The sequence below is a fragment of the Ictalurus punctatus genome, chromosome 6, assembly GCF_001660625.3.
Source record: "Ictalurus punctatus breed USDA103 chromosome 6, Coco_2.0, whole genome shotgun sequence".
NCBI classification, from domain to species: domain Eukaryota; kingdom Metazoa; phylum Chordata; class Actinopteri; order Siluriformes; family Ictaluridae; genus Ictalurus; species Ictalurus punctatus.
In genome coordinates this window covers 16,833,076-16,859,201 of record NC_030421.2, presented here as the reverse complement: position 1 = coordinate 16,859,201, position 26,126 = coordinate 16,833,076, and the positions used below count along the sequence as shown (strand labels likewise).

Sequence of the window (26,126 nt, the reverse complement as noted above, 5' to 3'; positions counted from 1 at the left end):
TGTTCTCATCACGCTCTTTCACTGGGCTCAAGAGTCATATTAAAATGATTTGTAAAACATGTCAGATGTGTGTGAGTGTGTCCGTGTGTGTGTGTGTGTGCTCAGTAATGATTGGAATCAATTATCACTGGCGCCTGGCAAAATTAGGCCCCAAAGTCATATAACCCTCATGTTTATTTTCTTTTTCTTTTCACAACCCTCTCTCTTTCACTCGTCTCTCGGAGCAGCCAGCGAGAACGTGCTCATCCATCAAATGTTCCAGTGTAAGCTGACTCAGACAGGCTCCCTGGTGCCTCTAAACCAGCGGCTGCAGCTGCGCAGGTCCAAAGGCACTTTGCTCCTGCACATGCCAAGCTCAGCCAGCGCACCCAAAGATGCACAGAAATATCTGGAGCTCAAAAAGGTACTCTTTTTTTTTTTTTTTTTTTTCCCCCCAGAAGATGATGAAATGTGTTTGATTTATTTAGTAAATCAACATATACACGGACAGATCTAACAGCATTCCTTCAGATATGTGCAAATTAGAAATCTACTGCCAGTCACGTTGGAGTCCATCCCGAAGTATTATGTTATTAGAAAGCTGTGTTAGAATTTTGGGGCTCTGTGAATGCACAAAATGCACATACAAACACACACACATGCCATTCACACACAAGCCGGCATAAGCCGATGAGCAGGCTCGGTGCTGATGAGCGGATGGTGGCTTTCTAGCACGGAGTGCCAGTATTTTTAGCTTATCGAGCGTACAATGGGAAATAGCCTAAATTAGACCTTGTTACCCCAGATGCACTCCTATAGTTTTTATTGATTTGTTTCCTTCCTGCAGTAGCCAGCCCATTCATAACACACACTTCTCACTGTTCTCTATCTGTCCTAGTCCTTTCCTGGGCTGCTTTCTCATTCTCCATCCCCAGATTCATTCTGACAACAAAACAAATGTATTTCTATTGTTCTCTCTCGAATGACTCGTGTCCCGTCCCCCCCCCCCTTTTATATCTGTCAGGTTTTCCTGTATATTCGCAGGTTATGTATGGGCACTGGGCCATGAGTGAGTAGGCTCAGTATGAGCTGCACAGTTGCGCTGTCTAACTGGCCCAGGCTTATGTAAGGCATTCAGAGCACAAGCCAATAGCTCACCTTGTAACCCTGCACTGCATGAAAAACAAACCCACCGTCTCGCACTTACATAACCACTAGTTACGCTCACACAGCACCATGGGAACGCTAATGTGAAGTACCATTATGGTGTTTTTCTCCAGAGGGATAATAGACGGCAGAAATGAGTAGTCTGGGTTAGTTCAGCTTATGGCGTTTAAGTGAGATATGGTGAAGAAGCACGAATGTTGAGGCTATGAGGCCATTTTATTATGTAAGCCTATTGAATGTGCCACTTTGTAGGTATACAGTTACGGTCAGCAGCCCTGTCGGTTGCTAGACACAAATGTTTGTCACAAATGTTGTGGAAGGAGTCTCCATTGTCAGCATAGTTATAGTAATAGTCAGAGCTAGAGGTGTTTCTTTAGGTTTTCCGACACTGGAAAGTCTTCCAGGTGGCAGCTTTGCGGTTTCATGGTAACATGACAAGCTGCATTTGTAAAACTTAAAGAGAAAACCATCCACCCCAGCTCCCCAGTCCACCCCAGCTCCTCCTGCCTGCCTTTTTTTTTCGAGATGTTCAAAGAGCACATATGGGTGCAATGGCCACTCTTGTGTGTGTCGTAACATTGTATTGTCTCATTCTGCTCCCTGCAGCTCATGAAGAAGAAAGGAACCACATCATTTATGCAGAGGCTGGAGCGTTGTGGCCCGGTCACTGTGGCAATGCAACTGAGGGTGAGTTTTCTAACATGACTAATGTTGAAGCAGCTTTATGGCGCATACGATCTGTGTACACAGTGTGTACACATCATTAAACAGTGTTTTTGGTGCAAGGCCAAAAATTCCTAAATCCAGCCAATCCAGGAACAATATAGCTCACATAATTCATTTTATGAATTAGAAAACAGGCGTCTGCCTATCTAAATATAACTCCAGTGTGAACATCATTATGTAATTTACTCGCAACCAAAGATTCCAGCTTTCTGACATTCAGCTTGGGTTCTTTTCTAGTATTGGCTTTGTAGGCTTAGCAGTGCAGTTTGTGGGCGGTGAGAGTTTTTGGACTGTATGTGTGTGGGTGTATGTGTGGGAGGGAGAATGAGTCTGTGGTTTTGGATGCTAGTGTGATCTGTTTAAAGCTATAGAAGTAGTATCCGGCTGTTTTGTTCATCGTAAAACTTGTGGGCTCAACCATTTGTGGGCAGTGAGCTTTTTTTTTTTTTTTGCCCATGTGTGGGTGAGAGAGAACGAGTTTGTGGTTTTAGATGCTAGTGTGAGCCATATGAATGAGAAGTATACAACAGTGATGGTGTGTCTATGTGTGGCGTCACACATACACACACCATTACAGAGTGGGCCCTCACTGCAGTCTGATGTCAACACACACACAGTCTGCCCTTTTCCCATGCAAAGAGCCCTTTGTATTTTTCGGGCTTGGTGAGGAGAACACACCCACTTAGTAAGACTGCATCACATTATTAGTGCATGCACACACACACACACTCCAAATGATCTCATTTCCATTACCACAACACATATGCAAGAGAACTTTTTGCTCTTCATATCAGCAATGACGCAAAAGTGAGTGTGTGCGAGGCATACAGAGTTCTGGACGTTTTTTTCTTGGCGTGCTACAAAAAAAAAAAAAAAAAAAGCAAACTGTAGCTCATTAACACATGACATTTTGTTTGTTGTTTGAGCGTCTGGAAGTACAAGAACAGGTTGTGGAAAAACAAATAGAATCTTAAAACAGTTATGAATGATGTCAGATCAATTTTTGGGTTTCATTAATGACTGTTGCTCTGCATGACTAAGATATCTGTAAATGTTGTCTGTGTCACTTGTGGTTATGGTTGTTTGTTTGTCTGGATGAGCGGCAGTGTGCTTGTGTGCCAAGCCTTCTACATCGTTGCTTCCCTTCCTGTATCACTCCTTTGTTGCGCGCCGCACATTGAAATGTCAAATGTATGACGAGCAGCCATGTTGACTCAACACTGGAGCCCATGACATCATCATCCTGCAACAAGCGCTGTCAGATGGTCATGAACGATACACTGTGATTAATACTGCAGCCAAATGGAAGTAAACAAAGTCAGAAAGACAGATTGGATGCAACCAGGTGTCATGTTATATTTCAGACACAAACTTACAGCTGCCCTACTGTCTTTCTCTGTTACTCTCTTCCCCTGTGTGCAGAACTCTCTATCAGAGATCAGCAGTAAGCTCCAGCTGTGCACTCCTCACTTTGTGCATTGCGTGAGGCCCAACAGCTCAGGCCAGGCCGATGCCTTCGACAGCTTCCTGGTGTCCACTCAACTGCAATATGTGGGAGTTCTGGAGATGGTGCGCATGATCCGCTATGGCTACCCAGTGCGCATGCCCTTCACCGGCTTCCTTACCAGGTACACTCAAATTGCCTACTACGACCTGGAGTTCAGTCCTCTAATTAGGGATTCAGAGTAACGTGAATAAAACCGACTTGCATTGTCATGATATTGTCATGCAGCTTGTGGCTGTGTTGAGTCTGATATAACTTCAAATAGTGGCTATTTTATTATAATACTTTGTTACAAAACATTTCAGTGTGATGAGTGCTGGGTGCAGTAAATGTGGCCTCCAAAAGAATGACACTGGCAAAAAAATGTTTTTATAAAATGCAGTGGATAACAATAAAATGCAGTTATAGTTAAAAATCTCCTCAGTATTATAAGGTTCTGTTTTAGTTAAGAATGAATGGGAGAATTAGGTCTGATATTTTTGTATACTACTTTTGCTCCTATTTCTTATACCTTGTTACTACAGTAGAGTTCCAGATACCTGGATGCTGTCCTCACATAAACATTATTACTGTATTACTACTAGCACTACTGCTGTTACTGCTGCTACTACTACTACTAGCACTTCTACTAGTAGTACTACCAACACTACTATTACTACCATTACCACTACTACTGTTACTACTACTACTACCATTACCACTAGTACTACTACTACTACCATTACCAGTACCACTACTACTGCTACCACCACCACTACTATTACTACTACTACTACCACCACCATTACTACCAGTACTACTACTACTACTACCACCACCACCACCACTACTACTACTATTACTACTACTACTACTACCACCACCACTATCACCACTTCTAACATTGCCAACACTACTACTACTACCACCACTATCATCACTACTAACATTACCACTACTACTACTACCAGTACCACTACTACTACCACTACTACCACCATCACCACCACTACCACTACTACTACTACTACTACCACTACCACTATCACCATTTCTAACATTACCAGTACCTCTACCACTACTATTATTACCACCACCAGTACCACTATTACTACTACTACTTCCACTACCACACCACCACCACCACCACCACCACAACTACTACTACTTTCACCTAGGGCTGCACGATTATGACCAAAATGATAATCCCGATTTTTATTATTAGCGAACTAAGCTTAATGTCAAATTGATATTAAATGCAACCCATAGTAATTAAACATTGTCATTTCTCATTTTATTTATATCTAATGAAGTTATTATAATATATTTTTATATTAAATGATTTATTTATAACTAAACACATTTTCTGTCTCTACATTTTAGTAGTTTTATTTTTGTTTGTTTATCAGTTTTAGATGGGTTCCCCAGTACAGTGTCCATGTCTGCTGATAATATTGTGTTTTGGGGGACTCAATCAAAACATGGAAACTGGAGTTGAATTTTCTAATGATATCTGGCAACCGTGAGTTTAAAGTGAATTAGAGTTAGTGAATGGAGAGCTGCAGCATACTGTATGTTTACAGACTGGACAGTTGCTTCTCTTGATTATGATTGGTGTGGAATTTTTAATAAAGAAGTTTGAATTAAACCCACCTTGTAGCGTTAGCATTATTATTAATTTACTCCGCGCGAAGCCGCTGTGTCTACACAAGCAGGTCGCAGGTTCAGGTCGTTTTCCAGGATCAATAAAAGATGGCGGTTTGTTAGATCGGGAAGTTGAAGCAGATGATGTACAGTGTTACACTTGTCATCATAATGGCTTCTCTGCAGTATTTACACACTTGTTCAGTTGACTGAGGTGATGAAAAGCAGTCTGAAAGTAGCTGTTGATTGGTGTAGATGCATTTTGGAGTTGTAGTTTTTATTCGGATTGTATTATACAACTCCGAACAGGTCACTCGCACCGGTGCAAATAAATATTTATTCACAGTCGCACAAAGTACCTTTCAGTCACAGAGTGAAATGGTCGCACTGTAGAGCCTTGAGTTTATCTGCAAAGTTTTTTCCTGTTCGGCATGGTGACATTTAATGTCCCCGACAAGCTCTGTAGTGCCATTTAGCATCATGTTAATGTCATGATTTCCCCTCGTGCAAAGCGCTGGAGCTCGAAGCGAAGCTGGCAGCTCAATTTCTAAAATGCTAACTCCATTTCGGGGTTTTGGCACTACAAAATGACGATATCCCTGCGTCGCTCTATGTGATTGGCTGTAATTGTAGGAAGCGCTTAATTTGATCTGCAACGGAGGATGAACTTTAAACAGCAATATCACAGTCGATCGTGTTCGTAATATCCCGATCGATATTCGATTAATTGTGCAGCTCTACTTTCACCACTACTACCATTAGCAGTACTACTACCACTACTACCACTTCTACTACCATTACTACCACCACCACCACTATCACTACTGCTACTACTATTATTACTACCATTACCACTATTACTACTACTACCACTACCATTATCACTGTTACCACTACTATTACTACTAAGAAGAAGAAACATAAGAATGATGTATTATAGGATATTTAAATTATTCTGAATAAATATGAATTTTATTATTTATTTAATCAAAAAAGTTACAAAATGTATATAGTTCTTTTCTTAAATAAATGGTAACATTCAAAAATGTGAATAGCAATAGTGCAAGAGCATAGTATAGTGGTAAAATAAAATGCTAAAATATCAAATAATAATTTTTAAAAAAATTTTAGTTTTTAAAATCCAGTAAACTAGATATTTTGGTGCCAGCTGGTTTTACACGGCAGCTCACAGATTTCTGGGTATCTTGTAGACTTCACCCATTGTGTTGTCTCCTAGCTGGCGCCCGCTCCTTGCATTGTGAGGGTACGTAAGGCTAATGCACAAGATGAGAGGAAGTGAGTGGCTACAGATTGAGCAACTGTACATTAAGCCTCTCAGCTGCTGACCTGCACATGGGTTTCCATGCACTCAGCAGAGAGGACATATTATTAAACCTTTAGCTTAGATTTCAGTGATCCCGGTCAGGCGAGGTCAGGCGGCACCGAAGTCAGCTGCATTTATAGTTCACTTTCTTCATGGTTAGACAGATTTAGAAGTTTAGCTGTAGCGAGGCCCAGTGTGTGGTTGTGTGGGTGTCTGTGGGGAGGGTGGGGAGGCACTATGAGTAATGGTGTGAAGGGTTCCACTGGAGCGGCCCGTTTACAGGGTATTAGCGATTGGCCTGGAAATGGATGTGATTGGGGAGCCTCCGACTGTGAGAGGTCAGCCTGATCTGAGGGACAAAAGCACAAGAAAGAAACTGATGGACTAGCCTGACGCTTAGGAAAGGTGAGGCTTAAAAAGTGCTGATAGAGCTGTAATTGCAGTAAAAGCCCAGCGTTCCCTCTTGTGAGAATAAAAGGGGATCACTTCATTCTTTCTGTCAGCGTGACTCTGCAATGTGACTCTGCTCTCATCATCCTCCAGGAACACAATGCCCCATCACTGTGTCACGTTGACATCTCACTGTAAATCCTGCAGACTTTTCTTACAAGGTTTATAATATTCCTCTCTTTATAGTCACTCCGATTTTATTTCCTTCTTCTACTCCTTCTACTCTTTCAGTACCGTATTTTCTTCTTCATTTGATCTTTTTCTCCTCCATATGATTGTTTTTCAGCCCCAGTTTTTTTTATTCTGTTGCATTGTTTTGTCCACTTTCATTATGATTTCAATCATTTCTTCTCAGTTTTTAAATATTCTTTCTACTTTTTTTTCTACTTTTCATCATCTGTGCTGTTTTCAGAAATTTTCAGAAATCACTGGGTGCCTGGTAGCTGTATCTGTCTCTCAATCTGACTTTTTGTGTGTGACGGATAAAAGGATTACGATAACATTCCAGTAAGATAATGAATCGGGACAACACTGGTCACATGAAGCTGGAAGTTTCCACTACTTTGTTGTAAACATCATGAATCTTTCAGCTGAGAGACAGTGAGAGAGGGAGAGAAAGAGAGAGAGAGAGTGACAGACTGGAAAATTTAGGGAGACAAGCATTGAGAGACAAAGAGTAATGAGGAGGAGGGACAGACGGACCACGTCAGACACTTCTTTAGTCTGAGCCCATGTTGACCCTGGATTAAATAACCTAGACGGTCTTGTGACTGTGATTGTTTTGAGACTGAAGACAGCATAGTTCAGATTGTCTTGTGATAATGGCTGATGTTGTGACGGTATGAAATGAAGCCGATTGTTATCTGATAGGCCCAGGGTTTTTTCATGCTGAAAGGTCAAAATGCTTTAATGGTCAGTTGTGTAATTCTGTATTAGATACACTTTAGGATTATTGCCACAGTAGTACAACAGTGTTACAATGAAGCTGTCACACAAGTACTTCTGTAGCATATTTTAATACCATTTTATGTTTGTGTCTAGTGTGGAGCTGAGTAACAGTGCTGTTTTGTTATGTTGAATGGCTAGAGACAGATGGAGTCATACATTTTTCTTTTCTCTTTTTCCTGATCTATAGCGTTGCCATTTGTTCGTTCACTATAGAGGCAAGCACGACTTGTTTTCTGTGAGTGGCTAGCTGGGAGACATCATTCCAAGTTCACAGCTTGTTTTCCTTTAAATGTGAACGTGTGCCTGTGTTTGTGAAAGAGAATGTGAGAGTGTTAGCATTACAATAAGGCTGCAGCAGGCCAGACAGGGTGAGAGAGCTAGTGCAGAGGCAGACAGCGAGAGAAAGGCCAGCCAATTGTGATGGAAATGTTGCACTTTTTGTTTTCTTTCTTTTGAGTGGACATGACCTCACATTGAGGGCTGGGTTATGTTCAGATATTATTACTGTTAAGGGCTCGCTCTTGAGCAGACTTTGTTTCTTTGGGCTTATATTTAGTCACACATGATTGCATTTGTGTCCCGTGCTGTTATTAACATTTTCAGCAGAACTGAAGAAGAAGCATCTCAGAAGTGGCAGATATGATTGACAGAACTATATCCCATCAGCAGTGCTATTTTCTGGCAAAAAAGAAAATTGATCAGAAATGGACTCCACCAAATGGGCGAACAATCCAGCAAACGAGGACATGGAGGAGAATTTAGGCTTTCATGCCTTGGAATATGAATTTTTGATATCGAGTTTCAAAACAGCTAGCATCAGACTAATCTAATCTGATCCCTGATTGGTGCCGACTTGTATAACTACACTTTCATAACTACACACCGTTCCTTTCCGATTTGTTTCATTATAGCTACTTAATAATTCATAGTAGTTATTATATAATGTGCTTTAAGATGAATCACTGAATTATAAGATAGGACTTAATCAAGTTTATCAACGACTTCAAACTGTAGTTGAAATCGTACTGTAGATGGTACTTAATACCAGAAGTAAGTAATTAACAGGCGTGTTCAAAACCTTCTTGTATTCTCTTCTTGTGGCACAGATATCGAGAGCTGGTGGACACCACACTGACACAAGGGAGGAAGATGTCCGCTGAGGAGAAATGCCGCCAGGTCCTCCAGCACTGCAAGCTCCAGGGATGGCAGGTGAGTAAGAGTACTTTTCAGCATACCTGAGTCCCACACCCCTGGCTAATTTTAAAACGTGTCTGTCTCGCTCTCAGTTGGGAAGCAGCAAAGTGTTCCTGAGGTACTGGCAAGCTGACCACCTGAACGACCGCTGCCATCAACTGCACAAGAAGATCGTTACCTGCCAGAAAGGTAATTACACCGTCCTGTAGCACTTTTTTTCTCTTCATTGTCTGTTTATGTATTTTGATCACTAAAGTCTATGACTGTGTACATGCACATGATAGTGGCACGTGGCTGGTTGGCGAGGCACCGTGTGCGGGGTAAGCTGAGCTATCAGCAAAGAGAGCAGTGCAATGTACAACGGTTCCTGCAGGGGGCAGAAGACTTGGGCTTGCGTGCTTACGACAGCCTAGTCATCCAGAACGCGGCAGATATCGCACGAGAGAATGATCGTCTGCGGGGCCACGTTGTCACTCCTCCACTGGGAGAGAGACCTGAACCTGTGGGAACAGAGGACGACTCACCCAGGAGGTGAACCACTGCCACTACCAAACATAGCAGGACGCATGTAAATCAGAGGGAACATTTGTCATTATATTCCTAATATTTCCAATATATAGCTGTGAACTATTCTCTGTTTAATCTTCCATTACTGTCAGAGTACTTTTGCTGATAAATTATACTAGCACAAATATTGATAGTATTAAGATTTCACTACTGACACTTCAAATACTTTTTGGGTCATATAACATTTTTAACCCCTTATAGCTTAGTTACAGCTTAGTATTATATCTGTTTACAGTATAAAAACACATCAATCAGTAACTGTTATGAATTACTTGGCATATATACAGTATGATTTGTTTTTGTTTTTCTTTGTAAGTGACTTTATTAATTCCAGGCACTAGGTTCTAAAACTAGGACATATAAAAATTACCACAGTTTATTGAAGGGTTTACAAATTTTCCTTATCCTTATAAAAAGTTCCAAAGGAATGTGTTGATAGTCTCTGATGTCCCAAAAAAAAAAAGCATTGGCTGTGTACAGTGGCCTGCCAAAGTTTTCACCTTCCTCTCCATATGGGGGAACTGAAATAAATATCATTTGGATTATACATCACAAATCTTCGCCCCTAAATCAATCCCATAATATTAAATTGAGATCAAAATCAATATAATCAAAATGCTTTACAAATAAGTGTAAAAGTTGTGATTGTGTAAGTGTTCAGCCTTGTTACTGGGGAAATCCCCAAATTAGTTCTGGTGCAAGCAGTCCACCTGTGTGCAAATGAATACACATGTTCCTGGAAAACAGCAGCATTACGTCAGAACACTCTCAGGCCAAAAAGGGTTTTACCTTGTAAACAATATCTCAAACTTTGAACATCCCACAGAGCACTTTTAAACCCATTATTGGAAAAAAAATTGGAAAGAATATGGTACAACTGTGATTCTGTCTAGAGGAGGTCATCCACCAATTATCAGTGACTGGGTAAGGAGAGTAGAAGTCAGAGAAGCAACCAAGAGGCCAAAAGTAACTCTGAAGAAGCTGTAGAGAATCACAGATCAGATGAAGGAGCTTGGAGATTGAGGTGTTGGAGACATGGGAAAATGGTTCTTCATTTTGAGGAGACCAAAGTTGTACTTTTTGTCCTTGCTAGAACCCGACACGGCTGCTGAACACCATCCCCACAGTTGGACCCCCCCCTTTGCTGCTATAAAAGCTTCCACTCTTCTGGGAAATCTTTCCACTAGATGTTGGGATTTGTGCCCATTTAGCTACAAGCGCATTAGTGAGGTCGGGCCCTGATGTCAGACACGGAGGCCTGGTGCAGTCCACATTCCGGTTCAGGTTGGTTGAGGTCAGGGCTCTGTGCAGGTCACTCGAGTTCTTCCACACCAACCTTAGCAAACCATGTCTTTATGGACCTCACTTTGTGTACAGGGGTATTGTCATGCTGGAAGAGTTTTGGGGCCCTTTAGATCCAGTAAAGTAATAATCATAATGCTACAGCATATAAATACATTCTAGACAATTGTGTGCTTCCGCAACAGTTAGGGGAAGGCCCACATATAAGTGTGAGGGCTAGGTGTCCACATACTTTTGGCCATATAGTGTATTTAGATCTTAATGGAGAACATTGCCCCAGAATGGTAGGAAAGGTATGTACGAACAAAAATAGTATAGGTATAGATGTGTGTATTTTGCTCACCACCTGGCCAGTTAAAGGAGACTCTGCATGAAGGTTGGTTTTCAAACATGCCATCATCACGAAATCACTTTCATAATTACACAAAGGTGTCAGCATAGATGACGGACACACAAACTGGTTCCTCACGAATGGGCAGATATTCCTACCTGCTTTTACAGGGTTGTCATTTTTCTTAATCTTCAGCTCTAGAAAGTGCATTGGGACTAAAGAAAGTACTAAACATATGAACATGTACAATACTTTGTCTCTCTATTTTTCTTTCCCACTGTATCGTCAAGATGACTAAAGCTCCTGCTACCCAGTTTGGGAAAATTATTTATGGTATTAAGTACAACCTTACAACCCCCACAACACACCAAACATGCATCTCTCAACACCCCCTTCCCCAGGGCCCAACAGATGGAGGTCCCAGATTAAAGTACAAAAATCAGTGTGCATATCATGCTTTGTAAAGCTGCTTAGAGTTTAATCAACAGATAAGCTATTTAGCCATTCATCCACTGCTCGCAAGCTCCAGGGCACATTCTGTGTTACTCATTTTATATACAAGTTCTACATTCAGGGGCAGTGGTGGCTTGATGGTTAGGTTAGGCTCTGGGTTACTGATTGGAAGGGTGGGGGTTCAAGCCCCAGCATTGCCAAGATACCAATGTTGGGCCCTTGAGCAAGGCCCTTAATCCTCTCTGCTCCAGGGGTGCTGTATCATGGCTGACCCTGCACTCTGACCTGAACTTCCTAACATGCTGGGATATGCGAAGAAAAGAATTTCACTGTGCTGTAATGTATATGTGACCAATAAAGAGTCATTATTTACTGAAAGGCTTTCACTAACTAGAAGAAGTTTGCCAGTATGACAGGACATTGTATATCCATCCCAGTATTGATTTTATTAGTGCTAGTTTAGCATGTTAAACACCTCTTGTGCCTTTGTCACACTTTTATAAGCTATATACCTCTGCTGAAATAACAAATTGAGACACAAAATGATTTAGAAAGAGAAACAATTCATAAAATCATACCTTTTAATGTCCAAATGAGTAAGCATTCATTAATAAATCACGTGAATTGATGGTGTGAAATCCAAGTTTTTGATAGGATGCAGGTAAATGTGCTGTCAGTAAAAGGGACAGAGGAACAGTGTTTGTTTCATTTTACTGTGCTTTAATTAACTGTGCACATCTGTATCTTTCTCTCAGGCCTGCAGAGAAAAGTGTGAGGGTGAACGACGCTGTAGGCCGTGCCGGGAGCCGTCCTATCAGACACTTCCGTTCCAGTTCCGTGCCTACCCCCCTAGTCATAGACAACTTGGTACATTCCAGCATCGGGCCATCAATCAAACCATCCTTTCAGTCTGTAACTCACAGTAGTGAAGAGGGTTGTAGTGGAGGACTCTCGTCACCACGGAAACAACCACCTCCCAAACCAAAAAGGGACCCTAACACGCGTCTGAGTGCTTCCTATGAGGCAGTGAGTGCTGGCCTGAGTATTGCTCCTAAGGACAGTCCTGCTGAGGGCCAAGTCTCACCCTCAGGAAGCCCCCCGAAAACCCAGCTATCCCCCACTGACCGTATGTACAGAGTCCTAACACTACCAGTTACAGCAACATGTACCAACTTACTGTTTAATAACTAGTTAAGGAATTTGTTTACTCTATTTCTGGAGCCACACCTCTATGAATACCTAGAAAAAGAAATGGTTTTCTGCATGATTTTTGACCGATATATTCTGTTGACTGATATATCCATGTTTTCCAAAAACATTTTTTTATGGCTTTTTTTTTTCTCCATCTTGTTATTACCAGGTCAGAAGGACAATTTTGACCTGAGAGTAACAAGATAAAATAAGATTGCTAAAAATACCACACACATGCCTTGAGCATCGTGTATATATAAATAGTGATGTTCGTAATAATTTAACTGATTTATTTTATTGAGTATTTTAAAGTCCAATTTCACTGCTACATTGCTAAATTCAAAAACAGATGGTCTAAGTCAATAGGATATCCGTTATCTAAATCAATAGAATATCTGAGCTTTTGGTCTTTGTGTTAATGCCCCCCCCCCCCCCCCCATTCTTCTGTCTGTCCACAGCTCTCTCTAAACCACGTCCTCACAGCGATGACTACAGCACCATGAAGAAGATTCCCCCTCCCAAGCCAAAGCGCAGCCCCAACACCAAGCTCACAGGCTCCTATGAGGAGATCTCATCTGCTCCTGTGCGCCCTACAGACATGAAGTTGGCGTGTCTGGCACGCAGCGGACACTTTATGGGCCTTGTTCAGCGGGCAGTCTCTGATGACGGACCGCACTTGGCCACGTTGAGCGTACAGCCAGGCCGGGACGATGAAGATGTCTACATCGAGATGGTGAGCACCTGCAGGGCTCTGAGCATGACAAACCCTCACAGTCCAGAGCAGAATGAGGCTGTTTATGAGGAAATGAAGTACTACCCACATGATGAGGGTGGAACTGTTCCCCAGGTTGCCAAGCCTGAAACATGTGACTCCACCCCCTTCAGCTGTATTGCAAAGCTGCCACAGAATCTAGAGATCAAGAGACCCGTAGCTCTCATTGAGCATCCAAAAACGCTGGTTGGACGTCAGCAAAGCTGGGATGGTGATAAAAGAAACAAAGGAACAAAAAAAGATGGGACTGCATGTGACATTCCAGCTCCTTTCCCCAACCTCCTACCACATAGGCCCCCTCTGCTGGTGTTTCCTCCATCTCCAGTCACATGCTCTCCGGCCTCGGACGAGTCCCCCCTCACCCCTCTTGAGGTAAAGAAGCTGCCCGTGTTTGAGACTAACCTCAACTACTCTAGCCAAGATGGAGGCAGCCCGCTTTCTCCCCAGTATAGTCGGCAGAGAGCTGACTCCTCCCCTAGCCTTTCTGTATTAATACCTGACAAATCTACTCCACCGCTAACTCCACCCGCACCCGCAGCTCCTCCTCCACCACCGTATCGCCCTCCATCGCACTTCCCCTTCCCCCCTGAAACGAACTTCCTGGTCCTGAGCCGTTCCAATGCAGACCCTAAAGTGACTCATAAAGGAGGGAACAGTTTAGCAGAGACACCCCCGGGCAGTGCCAAGCCTCCCTTCTCACCAATGAAGTCTTCTCGGCCAGAGCCACGACGAGCACACTCGTGTTCATCCTCACCACTGCTGTTCAACCCGGCAAATGGGAGGGCCCTTACAAGCCCCCTTGATGAGCTAAATACGCTTTTCAGTTCAGGACGCAGCCTGCTCCGGAAGTCCACAACCGGGAGGAAGATTAGAGACAGCAGTGAGTCTTTGTGTGTGTGTACATGTGTTCATTGTTGGGCCATATTTGTTTGTCATTTTGACAAAAGCTTGTACTTGTCTTCAAGGTATGTTGCCCTCAAAGACAAGTGCGCGACTCCTGTGGAGATACTGAAGGATCCATGCATCCATCCATACATCTTCTATACCGCTTTATCCTTTTTTTCAGGGTCACAGGGAAACCTGGAGCCTATCCCAGGGAGCATTGGGCACAAGGCGGGGTACACCCTGGACAGGGTGCCAATCTATCGCAGGGCACACAATCACATACACATTCACACACCCATTCATACACTACGGACACTTTGGTCATGCCAATCAGCCTACCATGCATGTCTTTGGACTGGGGAGGAAACCCGAGTACCCGGAGGAAACCCCCGCAGCACGGGGAGAACATGCAAACTCCGCACACACAGAGCCACGGTGGGAATCGAACCCCCAACCATGGAGGTGTGAGGCAAATGTGCTAACCAGTAAGCCACCATGCACCCGATACTGAAGGATGTTTTATATAAATTCCCATTATGTTGGGTTTTAAAATAAAAGGGTTTGACTCCTTTTATTGAGAGCCAAGCCTTGCAACATCAAAAAGCTACAATGCTTTTTCAAAAACCACAAAAGTCAAGTCGGTGTGTGTGAATGCAGCAGGCCATGGCTTGGCGGTGTGCTTCTTCTCCTGTGGGAGGCTGCTGTTACCATACCAAAGCATCTCTGTCCAAACCTTGCCATCAAACAGATCATGAATACTGGCCTGCTACGGCTCATGCACACATTCAAAGAATCCAAAATGGCAGTGGTGCAAGTCTTGCTAATTTCGGGTCATAGTGAGGATGTCTGATGACTCATTAAAACTGATCCTTTTATCATGAAAAAAAAACACAGAGACACCAGACTGCTTCCCCACTGACATTATACCTAGTATGTGGGTTTGTAGTGGGATGGGTACAAGTGTCTGTTGTGAAACTGTCCTGAACCCACAGTGTCCCCTTTCCTCACTGAAGCTTTGTATTTTAATATAGAGCTCTTAACCTGAAGCGTGCCCATTATATGGATTTATGAGCATCAGTTCCCCACGACCCTAACCACACCTTGGCTTCCCCCTCTATGTGTGTTTGTGTGTATGCGTGTGAATGAATTGTCAAGACCAAAATATCCTGAACCACAGAAAACAGGGGCAAACTCTTGGTGGCCAAAAGCAAAAAAAAAGAGAAAACTTAACACTATTTCTTTGTGGATGCTGTAGTTAAAGTTGGGGTTAGATTTAGGATTCGATGTAGAAGATGTATAGCTCGCCCTGCGTTCCAATTGGCATTTAGTACTATCCGTACTAAATAGTATCCGAGCTGAGAATTAGCGTGTCCCAAATATTGAAATCCCAAAGGTACCTGGTCTACTATTTCCAGTAAATTTTCAAAGTGTGGACACTTTCAGCTAATACAACTCCTTATGCGAGGGAGTAGGAGCTTTGGGACAGTTTGCTTCATCGAATTCAAGGATGCAGTTTAGAGCGGTGCAAGTGAAATGTGGAAAAATAACTCAAGGGAATGATAAATAAAATGATATAGTATGAATTATATAAGGACTAAGAAATGAAGAAAAGCTAAAATGCAACCATGAGTTTATTTAAGGTGATGGAGTTCTCTTCCGGGCAACAACGTTCTCTTCTGTTACACGACGTTAGTATGTCCCAGTGCTTACGTACTCTTTTAATACACACTCAAAAGTACGTACTTTTTCTTCACTAAAAGAGTACATACTTTTAGTGCATAGTATAAATATGCCAATTGGAACGCCATTGGTGTTAAATGATGATGCTAAAAGATACATTAATGAGTATCAAAAATGTGAAGCAGTTGGATATAAACTCTGACCATTTTATTAATGTCCACGATCTAAAAGACAAATGTGATCTAGGCTGTGAGTTGAAGACCATAAATATATGTGACTGAAAGGGCAGAGACGATAGACAGCCAAAAATGAGCATCATGAAAGCAGAGTAATTTGCAGAGAAGCTTGGTTTTGCTCAACCCACAATGGCAAGCTTTCACAATGTGAATACATGTCTATTGCTAATTAGACCCAGGTGCACTTATGAGCTAGAGTCATGAAGTGGAGCGCTGGGAAAACATAAACAGCCAGGGAGGGAGACTACAAGTTAAACCTTTCTCTGAGTGGTGTGTAACTAATGGCTCATCCTTGATCACACTATGATGATAGAACACCATGAATAAACCTTATTCGTCTATGCATTTCATTTCTCAGGTGTTTAAAAGACACATGCCGCCCACGCACGCCTGCACACTTTTCATGAAACGTTGATTTGATGGTCTATTGTTTCTGCTCTGTGCACTGGGCACGTGTAATTACTTAAAGATTTAGTATTGAATGCATTTTTAAATTAATGAGCCCAGAATTGTACATTGCCACAGACAGAAGGAACATTAGCAGTAGAGTTAAACTATGCACTCAAGTAGAATAAGCTAGAAAAATAGGCAATATAATCATTTTATCACAATCTTTATTGGTGTGGATTTGTTTAATCTTTTCATATCTAGTACATTTCTTATGCTTCTAGTCTGCCATCTTTAACTCATCTTTACTTAGAAATTATCGGTAATAATATTGATATTGATGGTAATCTAATAATCTGCTAATCTTTTGGATATTATTAATATTATATATAAACTATAGTAATAATAATTATTATTATTATTATTATTATTATTATTATTGGTCAGTACAATTATTAGTAATACAATTAATATAATATTATTATTATTATTATTAGTAGTAGTAGTAGTAGTATCAGTATAATCAATAATAATAGTACTAATGATTATGATTATTATTGTTTTTTTATTATTATTATTATTATTATTATTACTGGTTCACAGATTGTATCCTATTCACCACACCTACATAATACCATTCTTGGACTTACGTAGTGAGTTTTATTCTCAAGCAGATTAATGCATTGTACTGTATATTAATGTATATATAAATGTATAACCTTCTTTAAAGCAAGCAGAAGGAGCCAAGAAATCATATACTGAAACACTCCTGTTCGACTTTATCTGTCCCTGCTTTACCATTCCTGTACAAGGGTTCATCTGTAATAAACGAGCGAGCATGTGAAAATCCAGGCTCAGAAGCCACCGCCTCCCTTTATGGTGGCGGCTAAAGGGGGCATAGAGGGTATTAGCACTAGGCTCATCAATATTACATGAGCAGAAGATGATATAGTCATGAAATATTAAATATCAAAGACCTCTCGTTAGTGCATAGGTACTATAATTCCATAGCAAAGCACATGTGATTCCTTGGAGAAAGAGTGTGCGGATGTAGTCATTAAGGCAAATGTATGTGAGGAGGAAATGACTACTTAAACTACGATGACATATGCATCATCATCCCCAAGCTCTTTAAAAGCATGTGGCATCAAATGTGCCCATGGTCACTGTGTTTTTGTAAAGCCTCACATTACATCTGATACTTTTGGTATTGTGTTCACTAATGACAGTCCACATGTCTTTAACAAGATAGACAAGACGGATCACAAGGAATCTTAACTAGAGATATATTTGGACAAATGCACTAGTGTGATCTTGTATAATACATCACATGACATCAAAGAGTTCCATCATACAAACAAATGTGGATCTGTGAATGGTCTAACTGTATGTCAGCATGTTCATTCTGATAGCAGTGAAAACTAGAGGGAGAATCTGAGTGCAGAGCTGGGAGGAGACTCTGTGTTGACTCAGTTTCAACTCTTGCTTTATTAATGAGATGACCTGTCCATCATCTTGAGTGAAAGGGGTGTCCTGTGAGGTGTCATGTTTCATGCCATGTTCTTGTTTGAAGAGACAGAAAGATAAAGAAATTGATTATGGCGTCAAACAAGTGTAGAAGAACTTGCGGGTACAGAAATAGCTTTTATTTAAGCTTTAAATAGTATATAGTATAAATTACTGATAATTAGGTCTAAGAATTGGTATGATTATGTACATTTCCCTACCATTTTAGACGATTGCCTAAGACATTATAATTAAACTCTGTTGATCAGACATATGGCATTCCAAATAATAGCAATAGATGTTGACCTACCTCTGTGTTAGCTCTAGACCATGTTTAGGTTGCAGAATTTGAGGTTATCGGAGCTGCCTGAGAGCATGCTGTAATGGAAATGAAGGCAGTGTGTTGAAGGGGCAGCTGACCCTCTGTTCTAAATTCATCTCCACAGCGGTGAGATCTAAGCAGGCCTACGTACCGTATGGATTAACAGTTCTCCTGCTGTTTCCGCTGCTCTCTGTCCTGGCGTCAGCACCGGGCTCCCATCACTCCCCCTGTGGCTGAGCATTGCAGCTGCTTTGGTTTGTGTCCTGTGGGGTTGGACATGGCAGATGCTTGCCTTCCTTCCACCATGTCATCACATGGAGGCCAAATGTCACTGTTTTGACCTGTTGACATATACAAAGACGTATATGGAACTTTTACATGGATATCAGATTTGATGTGGTGTTGTATGTTGAATGTGTGTCAGAGGAAGTATAAACCACAGAAAATCGTGCATCTCTTTACGTACTTGATTGATTTTTTTTTTTCTTCCTCAGGTTTTTCCAACTCCAACATGAACCTTCCAGGAAGAGAGGAGCAAGGGTCTACTACTTCATCACCACAGTTACAGGATAAAAACGCCAATCACCGCACATCCTCGCCCAACTCCCCCATTCCTGCCCCCGTGGAGAACGGCAACCAGATCTCCAATGGTAATCTCCAAAAGCTAGTGGTGTCTGAAAAGCAATATGTATTAAATTTACTAGAATCGCTGGTCATGGAGAGTCTCACTGTGGAGAAAGCCTTGATGCAGTGTCCTCTCTGTTTAAAAGGTGTGTGAGCTAAAGCCTTGTGTGGTGCAATGGCAAATCACAAAAGTGACAGCAAAATACATTATTCATATCCTTTAAGGAAATAAACATCATAATTATGAGTCCAGTTCCCTAACAGTGGCCTTGCTCTGTGGGTGTGTTTAAGCAGCCACATGATCAGCCTGCATAACCTTGACCATGACACATAGAGGAGGGAGATCCCCAGCCATGGAGAAAATGAAGCGAGTTGATCTAGAAGCTATCAGAGATGGAGTCCATGATTAGTCTGAAAGGCTCTGGAGTTGATAAAGCGTCCCTATGAGCCATCAGTCCACCTGGGGTGTCTCTCCATCTTACCCTCTGTCAAACCCACGCTCTAACTTACACATTTGTCCTTTTGTGCCTTTAGTGAGGCTCTTTGGTGGTATGATCTCTTCTGGAAGTTACAATTTGCTGCGAAGGCAAATGATTTTTTTATCAAGTTCATCAAAGTTGAGATTAGCATTACAAACACTAACACTAATTAGTATGGCTAGTTATTCAGTTTGGTGTGACTGGAGAACATACAGTATTTTGACATGCCAGCATATTTCCTTCTGTCTCAACAGGAACATTAGATGATGATGGACACCACAAGTCAATTGCATCCAGTGCCTCTACGCTCCACAGACATATGGACAGCCACCACACTCAGGTAAACTCAAACGACCTCTGTGGGGTAGCAGGGGTCTCCCAGTGACACAGGTAATCAAGGTTAATGAAAGTGAAAGCTGAAAGTTACATGTCCTCCCAGGCCCAGCACTTTGCCAAATGAGCTGAGGGGGAAGTTATCTGGAGATTATGTTTACTGGGATATCACTGCATGTACTACAGAGAAGACCCAGTGGCACAGATCCTCAGGCCAAAGCTATCACTGTGTCCCTGCTCTGCTTCTCACTGTGTCACTGTGTGTGTGTGTGTGTGTGTGTGTGTGTGTGTGTGTGTGTGTGTGTGTGCCGAGAAGGCTAATGCCTGCATTGTATTAAACCTTAATGAAGCTACACGCCAAGAGGTTTCCACCTGATTGACATTTCTCTCTTGCTCTGGCATTTAACTTTCTTTTAAGAACATAGGCAACAATACAATTATAGATCACTGAAATTAGTTGTAGAGAGAGTCAGAAAGTTAGAAGGTGTACTGGATTCTGAATTAAATAAGCTTCTATTTTACAAAAAGTGATGTCCAAAAAGGAAATGTGAATGTATTCTGCAACAAGACAATAATCCAAAAAATCAACACAAAAAGGTCAGTTTTCCATAACCCTTTCAGTCTCTGAACCGCCAGCGTATGAAAGATAAAAGACGTAAAATATATTTTTCTCAGTTATAACTCTTACTAAGCAGTCCAGCAGAGTTATAACTGAGAGGGGTCCAATAGCTGCGTAGAAATAATGTTGTACCCATAATCTCATGTCCAAATGTACACTTTATTATAAAATATGTATATCATGTTCAGAGAGATCAAATTAAAATCAACATGATAATTTAGATTTTTTCCTATTTTAATATATTAACATTTTACATGCAACATTTAAATTTCATTTCTACTGGTATAAATTATATTTTATTTTCTCCTATGATATATAGTAAACACATCTGCAATGGCCATGTTGTATCATCGCATGTTATCCCACGTGTGCATTCTAAATCTTTATCAGGGCCATATAGGAATACAATATGGAAGCTATATTTTAACAGCTGGGGCCTGGGATTATATGACACATATGAGGTGACGGGTGTCCTAAATCACATGTGGTTGATAGCCAGCATTGTCAGATCAACACCTAAATCATCCCAAGCAAATGTTCCCTGTCTGCTGGCTAAGAGATTTAGATATTCAGCCATGACATTTATGATATGCTGTAAGCTGCACATCCTCCATTGAAACGGGTAACGCTATTGAAATAATCAGGCCTTGGACAAATATGGAAACGTGATAAGGGCCATGATAATGGTTATACGCAATCATTCTGCTAACCCTTGACGTTGGAGTACATTCGATATTTTTTGCATGGTGATATTTACGATTGCTGGCAGTCCTGTGCTCTTTTTTAAGCTTTTGTGCTTTGAAAAGAGAGCTTTCAGTGTAGAAACTGTGTGAACTGCCTACAGGTCTATGCACCACAATGGAATCATAATCTGTTGACTGTAAATGTGGAGAGCCTGGTTTATGTCTCATACATAATCTCTAAGCTCTAATCTCTCTATTTCCCTCACTACAAAACTAAGAAACAAGTGCGACTGTCTGTATCCTTCTGTGTATATGTGTGACGGAGAGAGAGAGAGAGGGTTTCAACAGTTTCGTCTCAGCATATAATGTGTCCCCCCCCCCCCTTCTTTGCTGGGACCATCACATTATGCAATATCTGCCAAGCCATAATGATTTATGAATATGTAGACTATGTAGGTCAGCTTGGTCTCCCTGGCACTCAGGTGTAGTAAACTCACATGAGCGTTGTCATTGAACATAACACATCAGCTGAGCAGTGGTCATTAGCCATAATTGCTGTAGTTTCCCTGATTTTCTTTCTTTCTCTGCCTCTCGGGCTCAGTGGCATCATCATATGAGCCATAACAGAGAATAAGAGAAGGATCTTTATCTAGCAAAAAACAAGAAACTGTCTCAGACCAGTCCACCTGTTTACATTTAGTGAGTTTACAGTGTTCTGCTTTGTATTTATTCAAGCTAAAGTCTTCTACCTTTCACGTTAAAGCATTTTTTTTTATATGCCAAAGCTGATAGGATGTGTATTGAGCGCATCACTAGTGATATCTAACCCCTTCCTGCTTCTAGAAACACTTGGTGCCACAGGTTCTAGAGTTACCTGCTCCCATTCAACCCTCAATCCCCTTGCTCTGTCACATGATATGGCCATTGGTCACATGACTGCCTGGAAACCAGGAAGTGAGCAGAGCTGTATCGCTAAAGCCATGGCCATAAAGGCCATCTTAAACAAATAAACAGGCCATACATATGCACTCATCCCCTGCACTTTAAATAAAGCTTTAATTATTCAAGTGACAAATTAAATATTCACAGGTACAGAATCTCTACTATAGAGGAAAGAGATCTAAACTCTAGCGCTCTGAAACTGGACACTCTTTTTACTAAGCTGCGTAATCAATGGTGCATAGGCTTATTCCTTTACTACTAAAGCTCAGAGCTGGTAACTTTACACTTGCTTTTTAACTCGGATGTCTGTGCCAGATACACACAAACAGACTATTTAGAAAACCAAGTACACTATCATAGTATTACTTTTCTTAAGGTGAACATTTTGCAAACGTTCAGCCGGCCGAATATTTCGAAAACCGCCTTGTCCAATTCCGTTACAGTGCAAATAATATTAATAATAACTGCATTATGAAAAACAGCACACAAGTCTGTTCTGAACCTTTACTGTACCTACAGCAGGCTGTTCATTTCTCATAGTGCCTGAATGGATAAAAGCCAGATGGCTGCAGCGATATGCCCTCTCCATTACTCAACTCTAACCTCAACAGAGGTCGACTCCAGAAGGACACTCGAGCCCTTAATGTCCTTATGGCACTCGGAAGCAGGAAATGGCCTTTTAATGCAGACGTCTTCTCCCTTGCAGTGGCACATGTATGCATCATATTTCAGTAGCCAGCCTGTGCCACATGTCTCTATTTGTATAGCACATCCGCTCACTATTGATCTGCATAAAGAAATATATATATATATATATATATATATATATATATATATATATATTATGAACAATAATATTAATAATCACAATCATAATAGTCATAATTTTGATTAGCCCTTTCTGGCTGCTGCGTATTATTGATAGGGGAACGCACTGTTCCTCAATAAGTCAGAAGTCCTTCAGGGAGCACAGGAGACAGTTGGAGGAACAAAGTGTTTTCACTGATCCCTGACTAATTGAGGAGTCTTGTTCTGCCTAAGGAGATATCTGTTATGACAGGTTGCAAAGATCACTTTTCTTCATTCACCACTCTATATTCTAGGACTCTATATACAACATAAAGCCAGGTTTAACTTCGGCATTTGCAAAAGCCATGGCATTAATCGAGTTTATTATTATTATTATTATTTATAATATATTTGTATATATTTCATAGGTGTCATGTCAAAGTCTATTAGTGTTTCTAAACTGCTTTGTTTACTCTTGTCCTCTGAAGCCTGTGTGTCTTTTTCTCTCTTTCTCCTCTCTTCCAGAGGGGGCACCTCAACTTCTCTCCCTTTGGCGCAGGGGCCGCGCTCTAGCCTGGGCCTGGCCGTAGTGTCTGTGTAGGGACGGGGTGAGTGTGCTCTAATAGCTGGCACTTCCTTTAGCACCACTTTGCCCAGGCCTTCTCCCACCTTTCATTTGCTTGCAGCTCTGTGCTCTTACAACTTCATTTATTTGTTGATGGTTGTGTAACGGTCATTTGTATTGGAATTAACGTGGGTATATTCTACAGTGGCATGTTACTGGGACAAAACACACATTTGCCACTTAGAAGGACAAAACCAGAAACCTTTTATTTTTGTTGGATGCAGTTTAAGGCTAAATACTGTGATTGTGACAGATGACTAATTTGACTGATGTCTGTAAAATCCATAGCATTAAAAGGATAGCTCACCCAAAAATGAAAATTCTGTCATCAGTTACTCTCCATCGTGTTGGTCCAAACCCATAAGGCTTTTGTTCATCTTCGGAACACAAGCACATTTTTAATGAAACCTGGGAGATTTCTGTCCCTCCATTTACAGTCCAAGTAACCAAATATTTCAAGCTCCAAAAATTTCATAAAGGCATCATAGAAGTAATCCATGTGACTCCAGTTGTTTAATCCCAGTGTTATGAGGTGATACGAATGTAAAAATATATATATATATATTCACAAAATATCTTCACTTCCACATCGAGAGAACCACAACGCGTGCGTGATGTGTTGACACACTCCTCCTTTATGTGGAAATCTGCAGACTTATTTGTTACAAAGATTGTTCTATGTGACTCAGTTTGTGTACAACGTCCCTCTTCCTCTTCTGTAAACAGTGCAGCGCTTCTGGGTCCCGTTATATCGAGAGAACGTCCGCTCTTGCGTTCAGTGGGACCTGGAAGTGTCGTGGTTCTCTCGTGAACGCACGTCGGAGACCTATGAGGAAGTGAAGATATTTTGTGAATGAACTTTTTGGAGCTTGAAAGTTTTGGACTGTAAATGGAGAGACAGAAATCGCCCAGGTTTCATTAAAATGCCATCATTTGAGTTCAGAAGACGATTGAAAGTCTTATGGGTTTGGAACGACTTGAGGGTGAGTAATCGATGACAGAATTTTCATTTTCGAGTGAACTATCACTTTAACCTTGGTGTCTCTTTGACAAGCATTATTTTACAAGTTAAATTATCAATTAAGCTTTTGCGTAATACCTGTAGATCACTTGGCAGAATTTGAAGCATATACTTGTCTTTTTAAAACAACATAGTTATGTGATGACTGTGCTCCTGTCAGTGGAATAAAAAAAAAAGACAACCGAGCTGCAGTTTTTTACTCCAGTACCTCAATTCCTGCTTCTGTTTTCTCTTTCGTTGCTGACTCACTCCAGTCTTCATTCAATCAATCCCTTCTTTCAGTCCCTGGGGTTTTATTTATTTATTTGTGCTTGAGACAGGGCCTCTTTAAAGAATAGATGCTTTTTGTTGCCTGCTGAATCATGCCTTATGTCATTAGAAACTTTATCTGCGCTATGACTTAGCCACCGATATTTAAATAATCACAAATAAACGTCCATCTCGGCTAAATGCATTATAGTGTCTCTGTGGAGAACGGTGTACAAAAGCTCAAGCACACGAGTGAAAAAGTCATTAATATGTACATAGTGTGCAGTTTTTGGTGTTTATATAGTACATGTTGAAATGCAAGCGCTAATAATATTAACTTTCATCTTATTAAATACGGACATTGCTATAGTCATCCATGGTTAGAAATCCAACCAAGCTCTAGCAGATATAAATGCTAGTGTCATCGATACTGTCACTGTTACAGTGATGCTGCAAGCTCGCTCACACCACATCAGACAGTTTTGTGTAGTAGCTTGGAGAGGAATCACATGCTCACCTGATATGATTGGGATGTAGCCTTATTGTCTTCCCTGACCATATACTGTATATCCTCTCCAACTTCAATGAGCACTTTTCTTACTTTGTCCTCCACTGTTCAGGTAACATAAGGTTCAGAAATAATCTGTCCTGGACTTACTAAGGTGAACTCAGTCACCAAGCACAGCTGTTGCCTGGATTGTCGTGTGAAAGCAAGGCTCTTTCCAGGTTTGTCCTGCTGAACAGCGAAACAGAATAAGAGCTCTCAGGTGAACTTGTAATGCTCTTCAGACTCAAGGCTTGCCAGGAACATAAGGAGGGGGGAAAAAAGCTGAAAGCAGAGAGACCTTACTAATCTGTCTTTATCTATGGCTACACGGAAAGTACATCTGATTTGTTTTTTCACTACGAGTGCGAGTCTGTAGAAGTGTGCCGGTCTTGGACGGTTTTATTTTTCCTGCTTGCTTCCGTGGTCATTAAATATCATCAAAAGTGCATCTGAGGACAATCAGATGTCCATTTCCAAGTGACCCGATACTTACTCGTGGGAACAAACTCTTACCTGCAGAGTAATCATATTAATGCTGTCTCTATGTACAGTTGTGCCTAAAAGTTTGCGTACCCCTTGCAGAATCTATTAAATCTTAATACTTTTAACTAAAGAAGAGGGATCATGAAAATCCCATGTTGTCTTTTTTATTTAGTCCTTTCCTGAAG

At 41.3% G+C, this 26,126-nt stretch overlaps 1 protein-coding gene and 1 long non-coding RNA gene across 5 annotated transcripts in view; one reads left to right on the top strand and one right to left on the bottom strand.

Annotated features, from left to right (window-relative positions):
- myo16 (myosin XVI) overlaps positions 1-26,126 on the top strand; it is a 152,303-nt gene that overhangs the window by 99,343 nt on the left and 26,834 nt on the right. For 2 of the 3 annotated variants that reach the window (XM_053680906.1, XM_047156157.2), the window contains exons 25-34: positions 228-403; positions 1,753-1,833; positions 3,295-3,500; positions 8,828-8,930; positions 9,008-9,104; positions 9,200-9,446; positions 12,324-12,694; positions 13,218-14,411; positions 19,042-19,197; positions 19,905-19,990. In XM_053680906.1, coding sequence (XP_053536881.1) covers positions 228-403; positions 1,753-1,833; positions 3,295-3,500; positions 8,828-8,930; positions 9,008-9,104; positions 9,200-9,446; positions 12,324-12,694; positions 13,218-14,411; positions 19,042-19,197; positions 19,905-19,990 — 2,717 coding nt within the window. Of the gene's footprint in view, positions 1-227; positions 404-1,752; positions 1,834-3,294; positions 3,501-8,827; positions 8,931-9,007; positions 9,105-9,199; positions 9,447-12,323; positions 12,695-13,217; positions 14,412-19,041; positions 19,198-19,904; positions 19,991-23,541; positions 23,625-26,126 lie in introns of all 3 variants that reach the window. The other variant, XM_047156158.2, reaches the window with a different exon arrangement.
- On the bottom strand, positions 17,989-19,072 carry LOC124628260 (uncharacterized). 2 transcript variants are annotated; one of them, XR_008396558.1, is made up of 3 exons: positions 18,699-19,072; positions 18,536-18,603; positions 17,989-18,281 (listed from the first exon to the last, which is right to left on the bottom strand). It is a non-coding gene; the product is annotated as an uncharacterized LOC124628260 (long non-coding RNA). The 2 variants fall into 2 exon arrangements; XR_006982690.1 differs by having other exon boundaries at positions 18,536-19,072.